This window comes from Pristis pectinata, chromosome 15 (assembly GCF_009764475.1).
Source record: "Pristis pectinata isolate sPriPec2 chromosome 15, sPriPec2.1.pri, whole genome shotgun sequence".
NCBI lineage: Eukaryota > Metazoa > Chordata > Chondrichthyes > Rhinopristiformes > Pristidae > Pristis > Pristis pectinata.
In genome coordinates, this window is record NC_067419.1 from 37,205,352 (window position 1) to 37,220,237 (window position 14,886).

General features: G+C 38.0%; 1 protein-coding gene across 1 annotated transcript in view; it reads right to left on the reverse strand.

The window, feature by feature from the left end:
* The window catches only part of LOC127578292 (protein kinase C-binding protein NELL2-like), a 201,367-nt gene that overhangs the window by 120,779 nt on the left and 65,702 nt on the right, over positions 1–14,886 (reverse strand). Inside the window, exon 13 of the mRNA XM_052030139.1 lies at positions 5–130. Within this exon, the coding sequence (XP_051886099.1) occupies positions 5–130 (126 nt within the window). The remainder of the gene's footprint in view (positions 1–4; positions 131–14,886) is intronic.

Sequence of the window (14,886 nt, forward strand, 5' to 3'; positions counted from 1 at the left end):
GTACCTGTACAGGAGTAGTCATCAACTTTAATGTAACCCATTCTGCAGATACAGGTGTAGGATCCCGGACTGTTCACACAAATAGTATTCTCTCGGCAGTAGTGCTTATCCTGAGCGCACTCATCAATATCTGTGAATGGAACAAGTTAGCAGAGGAATTAGTATAACTTGATGCTTCAACTCACTTTAACAATGATATGATATTTAAAATAAAAGCAAAAACCTGCAGACATTGGAAATCTGAAATAAAAACAGAAAATGATGGATGTGGTAAGCAGGTCAAGCGGCAGCTATGGAGAGAGAAAAAGAGACACAATTTCAGGTCTGATGAAGGGTCATCCAATAAAAACATTTACTGTTTCTCTCTCCATATATGCTGCCTGACCTGCTGAGTATTTCCAACATTTTCTGTTGTTTATAGGATAGTATTATTTCTGCTTCAGTCGGCTGATTAACAATGGCCCAGATTTTGCTGGTGAATGCTGTCAAATCTGAAACTTATAAACATGAGTAGTCACACACAGAAATTCCAAATTCAAACACATTTAAGATCATTTCTGCTGCATGTTTCAAAGTGCTTTTCTGCAAGACACCTGTTGGCAGAGGTCTATCTTACCAAGATAATTCATATATACAATGGAAATCAGCTCCTTGATCCCATGCCAAGTTAGATCTGGCACAGATCCACAACCTCATTGACTTAAAGGGAACTGAAGGGCTATAGAGAAAAAAAGCATGGAGAAGGTCATTTCTTTCTTTAAGTTTGTGTTTTTAAGTGCCTTTTTGTTGATTTTTTAAAACATTAATTTTAAAATATTTTATTTTCAATAGTTTTTAAATATTTCTTTAAAACTCATGACAACCAGACCATCTGGCAAAGCTGGGGCTGTGCTGGCTATCAAATGCCTTCAGGGCAGTTTGGAGGGTAGGATTTCTTCAGTGCATCATTCAAGGCTCTTAGGCCACTCAGGGCCTCATCACTGGACAACAGGTTGCTTCAGACTAGCAAGATAAGCCCTCCACATCAGGTCAGGTAAGTTCAGGTGAAGGATGTCCTCTGGTGGTGATTGTGACTGGTAGGCCAATGCCAGCTAATTCTAGGGCATTACATGCATCCAAAAAATAGTTCTGTTGATTTTTATACAGACATTAAAATCATTTCATTCTTTTTCCATTAATAAAGAAATCCATTAAAAGCTAAACAGGTGAACAAAAGGGAGTAACACATTAGATTTGATCTTCTCTATTAAACTCATAGTCATAGAGTTAAACAACATGGAAACAGGCCCTTCGGCCCAATTTGTCAATGCTGACCAAGGTGCCCTCCTGAGCTAGTACCATTTGCCTGCATTTGGCCCATATCCCTCTAAACCTTTCCTATGTCCTTTAAATTTAAAACAAGCTCCCTCTGGCAGCTCATTTCATATACCCATCACCCTCTCTGTGAAAAACTTGTCCCTTGTGTCCCCTTTAAATTGCTTCCCCTCTCACCTTAAACCTATGCCCTTGAGTTTTAGACTCTCCTCTCTCAACTATCTTTGGATTCCACACAAAACATGCAAGGAGGACTGTGTCTGAAAGGGCATTTTATGGCTTCCCTTGCATTGTACAACTGACAGCCTTTGTTATAGACAGACACTAACTTTGACATGTGGTTGGTTTATTATGGCAGTGATTTGGTTGAGTCACACAGATCAGGAGGTCCAATATTCAATCCCTGGTCTGTGATGAATTATGTCCTCCTACTTTGAGCAGCAGTGGTAGCAGAGACACTGTGGTATGGCATAGTGCCCCTAATTTATTCTGCATGCATCAGATACAGACAGGATATGACTGGATGTTATGTCTACAGTGCTAAAGGACTCAAGGAAGGAAAGAAATTTTGGATGTTAGCACAGCATATACCTATTTCCACACATCAAATCCACTGAAGTAACTTTCCAATTCTATATGAAGCTAGATGATGCTGTTTGCATCAAGTCTAGTAGCCAAAGTAAGTTTCAAAAACTTGAAATCTCAGAAAATTGACTTATTGCTGTATGGTTGTTTATACAAGTCAACCATTCCAGATTCCCAACGTGCATTGGTGCTGAATGTAAGCATGTTAATGATATTTCTTTAGATATATGACAATCTAATATTCCCACTGACAGTGACTGACTGCTGGATTCAACAGCTGCAAAGTCTCCAGGCACAAATAACAAATTATCAAATTGGACAAAGAAATCAGTAATTGCATGTGTCACTGTGCTAATAGATTTGAATTGCTTCTCACCAAGAGGCTTCAACTTCCATCTCAACAATTTTGCAATAATGTTATTGTTGATGATAAGGAATGTCATGAGCACAAGTTTCTGGAAATCTAACAAATGAGCAAGTGAATCTCAGTTAGAACTAAACATAAGTATTAGTTCTCAGGAGCTGTGAGAACTGATTAACATTGATGAATGAGATAGTGTACATTTATATAGAAAATGCAACAATAGGTTGATGTAGATTATGAATTTTTTCATACAATGAGAAATAGGAACATTGGTCTACTTTCATCTAGGAATCCTTTGTCCATTTGGTTAGGCTTCATCTATACAGTTAATTATATAATATAATGATAATGGAATTTTGACCTATCATTGCAATATATTGATGTCTACCTCAGACCCATATGCAGCACTGGAAAAAAACCTGTGGTTAAAAACATCAGGAACCTCACATCAAACTTGCCATTTTGCTCTTCAACATGCTATAATTAACCAAACAGCAGCTGAGAAATCCATAAATGCAGTGCTGCTTATTCAGTGCTTATGCATATGAAAACTGGATATTTGTACCTCTTGTACGTTAAAGATGAAATCTTGACCTCACAGTTTACCTCATCATGGCCCTTGAACCTTATTGTTTACCTGCACTGCACTTTCTCTGTAACTGTAACAATATATTCTGCATTCTGTTATTGCTTTTCCCTTGTACTACTTCAGTGTACTTATGTTTGAAATTATCTGTATATATGGCTTGCAAAACTAAGTTTTTCACTGTATCTCGGTACATGTGACAATAATAAACCAATTCCAACTTCAATTTCTATTTCCAGAGAGTAATGCAATTGTGACATTTTCCAGGTCAAATCGGCCACTCTTTAACCGTTCATGCCTGCACCAGTGACACAATTTAAGATAAGATAACTTTATGAGTCACATGTACATTGAAACACACAGTGAAATGCATCTTTTGCGTGGAGTGTCCTGGGGGCAACCCACAAGCGTCGCCATGCTTCCGGCGCCAACATAGCATGCCCACAACTTCCTAACCCATACGTCATTGGAATGCGGGAGGAAACTGGAGCACCTGAAGGAAACCCTGGCAGACACGGGGAGAATGAACAAACTCCTTGCAGACAGCAGCTGGAATTGAACCCAGGTCGCTGGTGCTGTAAAGCATTACTCTAACCGCTACACTACTGTGCCTGCCTCTTTCTGTGTCAAATGCAAACTGGAAAGACAATTCCCTGTTTTGGAATGTTAGTAGGAAATTAGCTCACCTTGTTCTGAAAAGGGCCTGTGATGGGCCCCCTCAGAACATGTATTAATGGTTCTGCTCCATGAGCTGAAAGCCATGTAGTGTCTCCCAGGTCAGGGCTGGGAAACACCACTTGGGTTCCCTTACTTACTTCCTCTATGACTTGACCAGTAACACCAAACTTAATTAATACTTTCATTTGCATGCTTCACGGTATTACAATGCATGGAAAGCATCTAAATGGCATTCAGGCACACCCAGTGCCTTGGACATCAGCATGCCTGATTACTGCTACAGCAGACCCACAAAGAAATCATGCAAAGTTATGCAACAGCCAATTTACATGCTGCTCCAGCTCCAGAGAATATCTAATACGTTCCCCTGAAACAAAAATATTTGATTTCTATTTGATCCACTTGATAGTTAATACTTTCAGCATCTCTCTAGGGAGTTAAAACAGGATATGCTGGGAGATGGGGCAGCATTCAAGGAGATAGTGAATGTTTCAGGTGGACAGCCTTTGAAACTTAAAAGTTAGAGAATTATTCACTTTTAAGAACCCAGGCAGGGAGAGGAGGCAAAGAAAGAACAAAAGGGCAGTTCTGTGATGGGAGAAAAGTAGAATAGATTAAAAGTGGCAATAATTATATTGCAATTTTGATGAAACATCCTGAGGGACTTAATGGGAATATTGTCGAACATAAAAATGACGATGGGATAGATTTTACAAAGATTCTACAAATGGCAACAGCTCGATCGCTCACTAGCCATTGTTACCATTATCTTTTGCCTTGCACCATCATCCCTCTCCAGGTCCCACCCCAATCACAGATCTTCTCTTTTGTTCCTCCTTCCTCCTGTTCTTGCCACACTCCTCAATTAAGGGTCGTCAATCTGACAATTATTTATGTTCCCTCTCCACTGTCACTGACTGCTGAACATTTCCAGCTTTTTTTTTCAGAATTCCAGCCATCACAATAGTTTGCTTCTGGGAGGCCATTCCATGCACTGACAATTAAAAATATAATTTCGCAGGATCGTTTTGAATTTAACACACTTCAAGCTCTGGTAAGGTGAAGTAATCTATGGTTTCCTTCTGTCTAACCCCTTTAGAATTGTTAAAAATAGCAGTCTCATCACGTTCCTCCTTCTCTTCCCTAGTCATAACATGCCCAAGTTGTTCCTTGTTTGAAAGTTTCCCGTTCTGAGTATTGTATGTCTCAAGTGTTTCCATCCATTATGTTGTACATTCATTAGCAACAGCAAAATCGACAATTAACGAATATTACAGATCACAAACCATTAGGATCATTAGCCACATATACAAAATTGTAAACAAGAGGATTCTCAGCTGTGAAAATAATATCCATTTCCATCTCTTCATATGATGCAAAGATGTTACAGAAAGAGCAATTCATAATTCTTCTGATGGAAGGTTATTGACCTGATATGTTAAATCTCTTTCTCTCTCTAAAGATGCCGCCTGATTTGCATTTCCTGTTTTTATGTTGTCGATATGGTATTTTTTTTTCAAGACAGAATCCACTGTGACTTTACTTAAATATTAAAAGATAGTTTAGAGATCTTGTCACCTGAGAATTGAAGGAGATTGGGACCCACAGAGCAGCTGTTGCTCATGGGGATAGTAAAGGCCACTATTTTTCTGATTATTGATACTTGGCCAAAGCATTTTTCAGCTATCAATAAACTTTTGATCCCCTTTTCTCTGTAGCAGGTAATTTTTTCCTCCTATGTGGCAAATAATCCAAGATAGAGATAATGTTGCAAAGTTCACTTAGTAGAATCTATTGTTTGGACTGCAATTCCAATGGAGCAACTAAATCAAGCACTGCTATTTTGTTATTGCCTCAGATGGTAAAACCCACTAAGAGTATGCAGAATAGGAAAATTGTAACTTTATTTAGTGTGCAACCACCCCTATTAGTTGCTACTGTCCTGAAGACAAGGCTGAAGCATTCACAGCTTGTTCAGTCAGGTGCACTGAATGGATGGTGAAATCCCCACATCACTAAAGCCAGGCTACAACCTGTTTGATTCATTCCATGTGATAGCAAGAAAAGGCTGAGGGCATTGGATTCATTGTAGGATATGGGACCAGATGACATCCCAGCTGTAGTACTAAAGACCTATGCTCCAGAACTACACACATCTCTAACCAAGCTGTTCAAGTACAGTTACAACATTGCAAGCCATCTGGCTAATTGCTGCCCAATCTGTCTACACTCAATCATCAGCAAAGTGATGGAAGCCGTCTTTGTCAGCAGTACCAAATGGCATTTACTCACTAACAACCTACTCACAGGTGCCCAGCTTGAGTTATGCCAAATCTACTTGGTTCCAGACCCCATGACACCCTTGGTTCAAACATGGAGCAAAGAGTTGAATCTACACTACAGTCCACCCAAGACTACTCCAATAGCACCTTCCAAACCCTCAGGCTGTACCACCAAGAAGGTCAAGGGTGCACAGGAACACCACCATCTAACCTTTCCTCCCAAGTCACATACTAACCTGACTTGGAAAATACATTGCCTTCCTTCATTGTTGCTAGATCTAAACCCTGGAACTCCCTACCCAACAGCATGATAAGGGCACCTTCATCAGAAGGACCATGGTGATGCAAGAAGAAAACGTACCATTGCCTCTTCATGGGCATTTAGAGATGAGCAAAAAATGTTGGCTTCTCTGGAGATTCACTAAAGATCCATGACACTTATTTTGTGGCTATGTTTCCTTGTTTGTGACTCTCCCACTAAAGAAAGCATCTCAACAGCTACCTTGCCAATTCCCCTTCGGACCTTATACACTACTCATTCTTCTAAGGTCCAAGGAATAAGGATGCAAACTGTCTACCCTCTCTTGAGAGGACAACCCTCTCATCCCAGGAATTAGCCTGGTGAACCTCCTCTGGACTGCCTCCAAAGCTGCTATATCACTTTTTGGATAAGAGGACCAAAACTGTGCATAATATTCAAGGTGTGGCCTCACCAACACTCGGTTAAACTGTAATAATTCCCTAAAGGTATTAGGGGATAGGGTAAAAGAAGTTTGGGAAGGCAGAGATATTATTTATGTGTATAAAGCAATCTTTTGGAAAAGGAACAGTGAAGGGGGACTGGTGGACTGTTCATCTTAATTCTTACTTAAATCCAATCCAGGGAACTAAAGGCCAAATATCTTAACACGAGCAGTAACAAAGATAAGGGAACCTTCACTTGAAGACAAGGTAGAAAAATATCTAGAAACAAAAATAAGAATAGTCAGTACAGATATCAAAAGGAAAGGTTGGTCTTAATTGACACTGAGTTTTTTTAGATGTAACAAAGGATAAAGAAGCAGATGGAATATTTTTGGATTCTCAAAGACCTTGACTGTAACTGTGGTTGGAAAATTTGGAGTTGGGGGTAGGGGCCAGAATTTCCAGAATAAATATCAAGCTGGCTACAAAACATAACACAATGACATTTAAGGGCACTGCTCAGATCACCAAAAGATCAGAAGTGATATTCCTCAGGGATCAGTTCCAGCACTTTTTACAGGCAATTTACCCTCACAATTTGGACTCAGGCACAAATTCTAAATTTCCAGATGACACCAGATTGGGAACCGAAGTTAAGGCAAAAAATGTGGAAAAAAAATCAGGAATACATTAGTAAGCTCTCAGAATGAGCACTTAATTTGCATTTGCTTAAACTAAAGAGAAGAAGGAGATGGTGCATTTTGGTCAGAAGATTAAGGACATGTGAAATATAAAACAAGCTGCTGGAGGATCTCAGCGGGTCTGTGGAGGGAAATGAGCAGTTGACGTTTCGGGTCAAGACCCTTCACCTGGACTGGTAAAAAGCATTCCTTACACAGCATTGACTATCCATTTCTCTTCACAGATGCCACCTGATCTGCTGAGTTCCTCCTGCAGTTTGTTTTTTTTTTGCTCTAGATTCCAACATCTGCATGCTCTTGTGTCTCTGTGTGAAGTCTAAATGCCAGCCTCAAACACTTGAGCTGAATGTTCTCATTCTGTGCTGCAGACTGCACACAGTCCAGTTTGTTTCTGTATTTAATTCTCTCCTCCACATTTCACCAAGTTCTACATTCTAGGATTTCAGCATTTATGGTCACTCAGTATTCAGTCATCATTATTTCAAGATCCTGCTCAACTAAACTATGATGTTGCCATCTTAAATAGAATGTTTACTATATTAAACACAGAAATATTTCACTGGATTCTGATGTTTCTACATAATTTATACATTTTAACCAATATTCTACCAAAATATGTTTCCTTTTCCTTGTAAGTTTTGAATTTAATTTATTAATTGAAGTCAGAATTTTAATGAATCTTTTTCTCCATAGATATATTTTTAAACATAGAGCATTGGGACATAGAGTTACCCCTAGCATTTAACTATGCTTTAATACTATCATTTGTTTCAGTGTCAGGGTTTGAATGTTGAAAGGATATTTTTCAAAATGTGTTGCCAAAGTTGCCAGAGGCTGAAACTTAAACTCAGTGAATGGAGGACTAGAAAAAAAAGTCAGAAATTTGTATTTATATATCATGTTACTGTTGTACTCATCACAAAACACATCCAATGAATTATTGTGAAATGCAATGATTGACTTCAGGCAAATGCAACAGGTATTTTATAAATGGCAAGACTCCATAAATGATATTGAAACACTTAAGCAATTATTCTGCTTATGAGGAACACAGCAATGCAGGGATTGATACCAGAAGAACATTCTTTGAATCTTTTGGCATTCAATGCACCGTTACAACAGACAGATGGGTCTTTGGTTTAGCATCAAGGGGTAGCGTATTTAATAAAGCAGTATGCCTTCAATAATAGATTACAAACTATAATTTACTTGCCCAACTCACAGTTTAAACCACAAGCCTCCTATTTGGAGGAAATAATACCAAAAAAGTGAGATAAGGTTGAAATGGTCTTGGTTCCTGGACCCTCAACAATTTTACACAGCACCCTAACATTGTTATAGTGACTGCATTTCAGAAGTACTCCATTAGCTGTAAGGCATTTTGGTACATTCTAAGATATTGAAAGATACTATATATGTGTATTTCTTTATTCCTCACTGTTTCTCTATTATTTATTAGCAGCAACAAGAAATATAATACAACCTCAACATATGCAGAATTATTGTCTGAATAATTTGCCAATATAACAACATTAGTTCATACTCTTCAGTATAAGGAACAAGATAACTGGGATAGACTCTACTAATGTTTATACCAGCTTGTCCTTAGCCAAAGATACTTCACACAGGAGTAGAAATTGGCCTCCTTAGCATCTATTTTCTAAGAGAAAAATTGAGAAAAAAAAATAGGGGGGAAAAATCAGATATAATAAATTACACGTGATCGGTGTTTGCCTTACAAGCACACAATATTGCAATTGGCTGCTTTGCAACGTTCCAGGCTGCACAAAATGTGGCAAACCCTTAATTAAAATATTCAGGGATTCTAACTCCTGTTGAAGCATCTCACTGTAATAGTAGCATATGACAGCAGAGCAGATAATGCATTCTGAAGTCATCAACAATCCCTTTTTGTGTTATGGTGTTACCAGTACCTTGTCCTTACTTTTATCGAAATGCTCTGTCAGATTCTGTGTGTTTCTGGTGATATAAAATGCCTTTGCACTACTTGAAAGCCTGCAATGCAGTTGTCCTTCATTTTGGCAATACATTCTGATCTCAGAATACTTGTATTATGCTGAGATAGCACTAGTTGTGCTACTTCTCTTGCACTCTTGTGACACACCAATGCAACTTTGCATCATTTTAACATTTATATTTATTTTAGAAAAGTCTTCCAAAGCACCAGTAGGAACAAAGAGCTCCTCTGACTCCAAATTTGCTGCAAATCTCCAAATAAAGCCCAATCCCTTTCCGGGAATCATTGAATGAACACCTCCTTCCTCTTTAAAATACTCTTTTAAAACTAATGTTTTAATCAAACTTTCACTCACCCACCCCAATATTTCTTGTGTGGCTCAGCTTCAAAATCTGTTTGATAATACTCCTATTATGTATCCTTGGACTCTGCTGAGTTGAAGGTGATATATTATTAAAATCAGCTTAACATTTGCAAGATTCTATATACTGTTGGTAAAATAACACCATTGGCAGCTTGTGCATAAAATGTAAAAGGAAGCCTGTGGTTCAAATTCAGGCCTGCCAAACAAAGTATATGATGTAGGTAACATTGACACATTTGATGGGTGATTTGATCCTGACATGAGATAGAAGGCAATAGGGTGTAGGCACAGGACAGAAAGAGGTCACTATAGTTGGGGGAAGGTTTGTGTGAAGTGTCAAAATTGGCATGGATCAGTTGGGCCAAATAGCTCATCTTTATGCTTTTTTTGGTGTAACTGGTGAAAATCACAGCAGTGAAAGCAATGTGTTGTTTAATTCAGTCAGCTAATAAATATTTAATGTGCATAAATCAGCAAGGACATGAAGATGAATTTATATCATATTTTATTAATGTAAAACTATTGGCTCTACATGACCTACTTTGTTCCATTAACAAAATGAGTACATTGGGTGGAGGTGGGGGGGGGGAACGATTTAGTAATTTTTAGTTATTTTGGGTCACAGCATCCTAACTGATCTCAACACTGCAGCAACATCCAAATGATGTAATGTTTTTACATCATACACACAGCAAATGGTTGGAACAGTGTTCCAAAGGACAATTCATTATCCACAAAAATTGAAGCTTAGAACTGATTTCTAAATTGTACCATCGCCGCAGTGTGAGAGCTTAAAATATTTCTTTAAAGGATCTCCATCAGTACAAATTTATTGTTTGGTTCTTCAGAGGGCAGCATAGAAAAGTGGCATCAATTTTTTAAATTTGTATTTTAAGAAAATGTTCTTTTTTTGACAATAATATAAAGGCATGACATATGGCAGGACTTCAATAAAATCCAGGAAGCTTGAGGCAGCTTTATGTCCTAAATGCAAGGAACAGTTGGACATGACGGATCACAGGACTGCTTTACCTTTCTGCCAAACATGTCTTTGTTCTAACTGGGGAAGATAAAACTGGAAAAAAGGCTGCCCTCGCACGGCAATTTTCAACTGATGGCTGTCATCCAAGGAAAAGACTATGCTTCACGGAACCTCATCCAAGTGATAATGAGTAGAAATCAACTGAAACATTACAGAATCATGTTAGGAAAAGCAATGCCATTGATTCTGTTCTGCTGTTCAGTTAGATCGTGGCTAATTCATACCTCAATCCCATTTATCTGCCTTCCTTTCATAATGCTTGTTAGCTTTTTTCAACAAAAATATATCGACCCCTGAAGTGAAGATGAATCGTGGTGACATCCGTAGAGGAGTGATGCCAGATTTCTGATTTAATATGGAAAAGTTTCTTCCTCCATTTATTCCTGAATGGCCTCGTTGCACAATATGCACAGTACTGATGAAAGGTAATTGACTTTGAATGGTAACCTTGTTTTTCTCTGCACAGATGCTGCTTGACCTGTGAGTGTTTACAATATTTTCTAATTTATTTACCGCAATGCCACCTTGTTGTGGATTCTCCATCAGAGGCTAGTCTCTCTGTATCACTTTAAGCATTCCAATTAAACCAGCCCTCAATCTTCCAAATACATGACAATAAAAGCTAGGTTTATTATTCCTTCTCCTCCTTCCCAACCAATTATTAAATAATATCACAAAGTTATAAAAATTCTATGGGTTCTCATTTTTTAAATCAATTCCACAGAATCTTATCCAACGCTTTCTGGAAGTCTTTATAGAACAATCTATTTTGCTCCACTTTAATAACCACATTGTGTTCATTGTTTGCTTTCAGATTCATTCCCTTAGAAGATTTAAAGGGAAGTTGTTGAACTATAGCCTCCCTTCCCATGCATGAATAAATCTTTCCAAATACACAGAAAGCCTCAAACCTCTAGCTAGACGTAGGTCATTTGCCTCATTAATCAGGGATGTTATTCAAGTTCAAATTTGAAATAAACTCAATATACCAATCTCTCTTAAACCTGATGTTGCAATCCCAATTTTTTAATCCTGTTTTAATTTATCAAATTATGCCTTAATGAATGGGATTATGCTTAAAAACAGAATGCATAATTCAATGCTTTGCTCTGCTGTATGCCACTTAACAGAATGAATGCAAAACCACACCCAAGCCTGTACTTCGACCAAACAGAAAGCTGTGAGATGAGCCTCTTGTTTTCTGGGGAAAGCAACCAACCATTATTCCTTCAACAAAATCCAGATCAGGGTCTTAGAACGCAAACAATCATGACTTCAATCCATGTCTGAGCATTGTGCTGCTTCTGTTAACATGCTATCCTAGGTCAACTTCTACAGAACAAGCAACAAATGATGCATTGAACAATCCAATTTATTGGCCAATAAAAGCTCCTAAATTTTTGTCCAGTTTGAATCATTGTTACTATAGGCGTCTTTGTTAAACTTTTAAATAATATTCTTCCATGCTGTAAATCTGGTGGTGGTGTACTTTTCTTGCATAAGAGGATATGAGTAGATATTATATCAATGGTGAATACTGATTGGAATTAATGACAAGCTCAAGCATATGCATATGGATGATTGAGATAATTTTAACTTCATAAAAAGTGACTGGTAGTATACTTGCTCCCTACTGGTGCTTATTATTGGGACAGCAGCAATCTGCAGATTGCCTTTTTTACTTTCACACAGGCTGCATAAACAGTGCTGCTCATTGCAGTAGATTTCTTTTCCCAAGAGCTGTATTTAGAACCGACTGCAATTGCGGAAACTAAACCATTCAATAATCTCTCAGGTTAATGTTAAGTACCACTGCTGCTTTCACTGTAGAGGACAGTGCCGAGTTACATACTTTGTATCGTCTGCTGCTTCCTGATGCTTACCAGGATCAGTACAATCTAATAATGAATTTTCTGCGCACTGAGCAAAGTAGATTATCATATCTTCCATAATGACCTTTTGTACCAGTTTTTATTCCATGGTATTGCCAGTCATTTAATGCCTCACAGGGTTTCTCCACTTGTATGTAATAATATGCCTTCCCAAATGTGAAGTTATTAGTTGGCCGTGTGTGGGGTTCAACAATGAAATTTAAAGAACTGCTTTAAATTCACTCAGGACTTAAGCTCCCACACAATTAATAGGATATTGTATTCATGGCTTTAAGATCCAGATATTCTTCACTCATATAATTGACTCTTACAACCCCTTGGTGCCTGCACCATTTATAAATCCAGCTCCTGTTGTGCCCATTAAGCAACTGCTCTAACTGCCTGCAGTTAGTCAGAAATCCTTCATTTTAATAATTTTATTAGCACAATGTTTAGTTTCACCCTTCACTGGGTTTGCTTATAAACCCTTACCTACCCCCACAACGTCCGCATGTGCCCTTTCTCAGGATGGCTGATATTTGGGGGTAGCTTCTAGTTCCATCGATTGTGGTGCAAGACTATTGCATGGGCTTATAATTTTTTTGTTATTATTTAAATGGATGGAAAATTGTAAAACCATTGAATGAATCATAAGTTGAGTCTTTCATTATTCATGGATACTGCAAGGAACTTTACATAGTCTGACATTTGCGTCATTGGTTGCTCTTTGGGTCCTCTTACCGCAGTAATAACTTTAGCATATTTAGTGTTGCAAAAGGTCTAAATGTGATTTGCAGAAATGCAATCCAATAAAAATTGACACTGAGTAAAAGAAGAAAATATTAGAAGAGATGAACAGATGTTGACCAAGAGAAGGAGGGAGGGAGGTGGAAATGCTTGGGAATAGAATTTCAGACTTTGACAGTGGTGGGTGGGATGGAATGGGTGATGCACGAAAGAGACAGAATTGGACGACCAGAGTTCTCTAAGGGTCTGGTGTTGTAAGAGATATGAAGAGTTGGGAAGGGTTAGGGCCATGAAGGATTGAGGATAAGGAATATAAAAACAAGCTTTTGCTGGCAACATTATCTAATTAAGTCATTAACCGCAGGAATTAACCGTGCTCTTCATCTGGAGTCTAGACTGGCATAATTAACTCAGCCTCATGCTGCTTTCTTTCTTCTTACAGACAACATCTCAACTCCCTTCAGTATCCCTCTCCTGTGGTTTGGTGAGGGCAAACTGTCACTGAATGTGGACACTGGAAATGCATTGTGCTGCTCCGTTCACAGTACACCAAAAAAAACCCACTGAATTACACTGGAAATTATTTACATGTCCACTATGAAGCAGAACTTTACTCAGTTACCTAATGGTGATCTAACCATCGTTAAGTATCATTAATGTAGCAAATATTACAAGCAGAAATATGTAGTTGTGTAACATTGGTTTATTTCTAGTATGAGGCTAATTGTAATTCACATAAAACCTATTCATTTTGAATTATAAATCAGATTGTATGGACTTTCAAGGCACTCCTCTACTATCTTTCACTTTTGTCCATTCCAATATGTTGCTGTGAAATCTAAATCCAAATGTTAATGGTTTAACTGTTCATATAGGATACTGTCTATGAAGATTCAACAGACTACGTGGCATGCATTTGCCCTTTACCAGCATGATTTTCTGTCAAATATCTTCGACATAGATCTTTATGATCCAGTGACAGTGATGTCATTAAGCTGGCTGAACCACCAATCAAATAGAAGAATTCTCAAAGACAGCAAACCAGCCGATAAAAACCTGATGAAAATTCAACGATCTGAAATGTTAACTCTACTTCTCTCTACAAAGATGCTGTCTGACTTAAGTAATTCCATAATTTCCTGTTTTTAAGTTAAAACCTCTAGTTTTCTCAACATTTTTTAACCTTTCACAATATGAAATAAAAATAAGGACATTAAAAAAAGGGGTAGAATCTAAAATATTTTAAACCAAATAAAATGAATGCCATGGTATTTTGAAATATTATTCTGAAGAATTAAAGTTGACACACACATGAAAACAATTTTTCAGAACCAGAGAGATTCATAGATTCATTGAGTTATAAAGCACAGAAACAGGCCCTTCAGCCCATCTCGTCTGTGTTGACCAAGATGCCTATCTAAACTCATTCCATTTGCTTGTACTTGGCTCACAACCCTCTAAACCTTTCCAATCCATGTACCTGTCCTAATGTTTTTGTTTAAATGTTTTAACTGTGCCTGTCTCCACCACCTACTCCAGCAGGTCATTCCCTATACTCACCACCCTCTGTGTGAAAAACTTGCCCCTCATATTCCCTTTAAATCTCCCCCCTCTCACTTTAAACCCATGCCTCTAGTTTTAGACTCCCCTACCCTGGAAAAAAGACTATGACTATCTATCCTATCTGTGC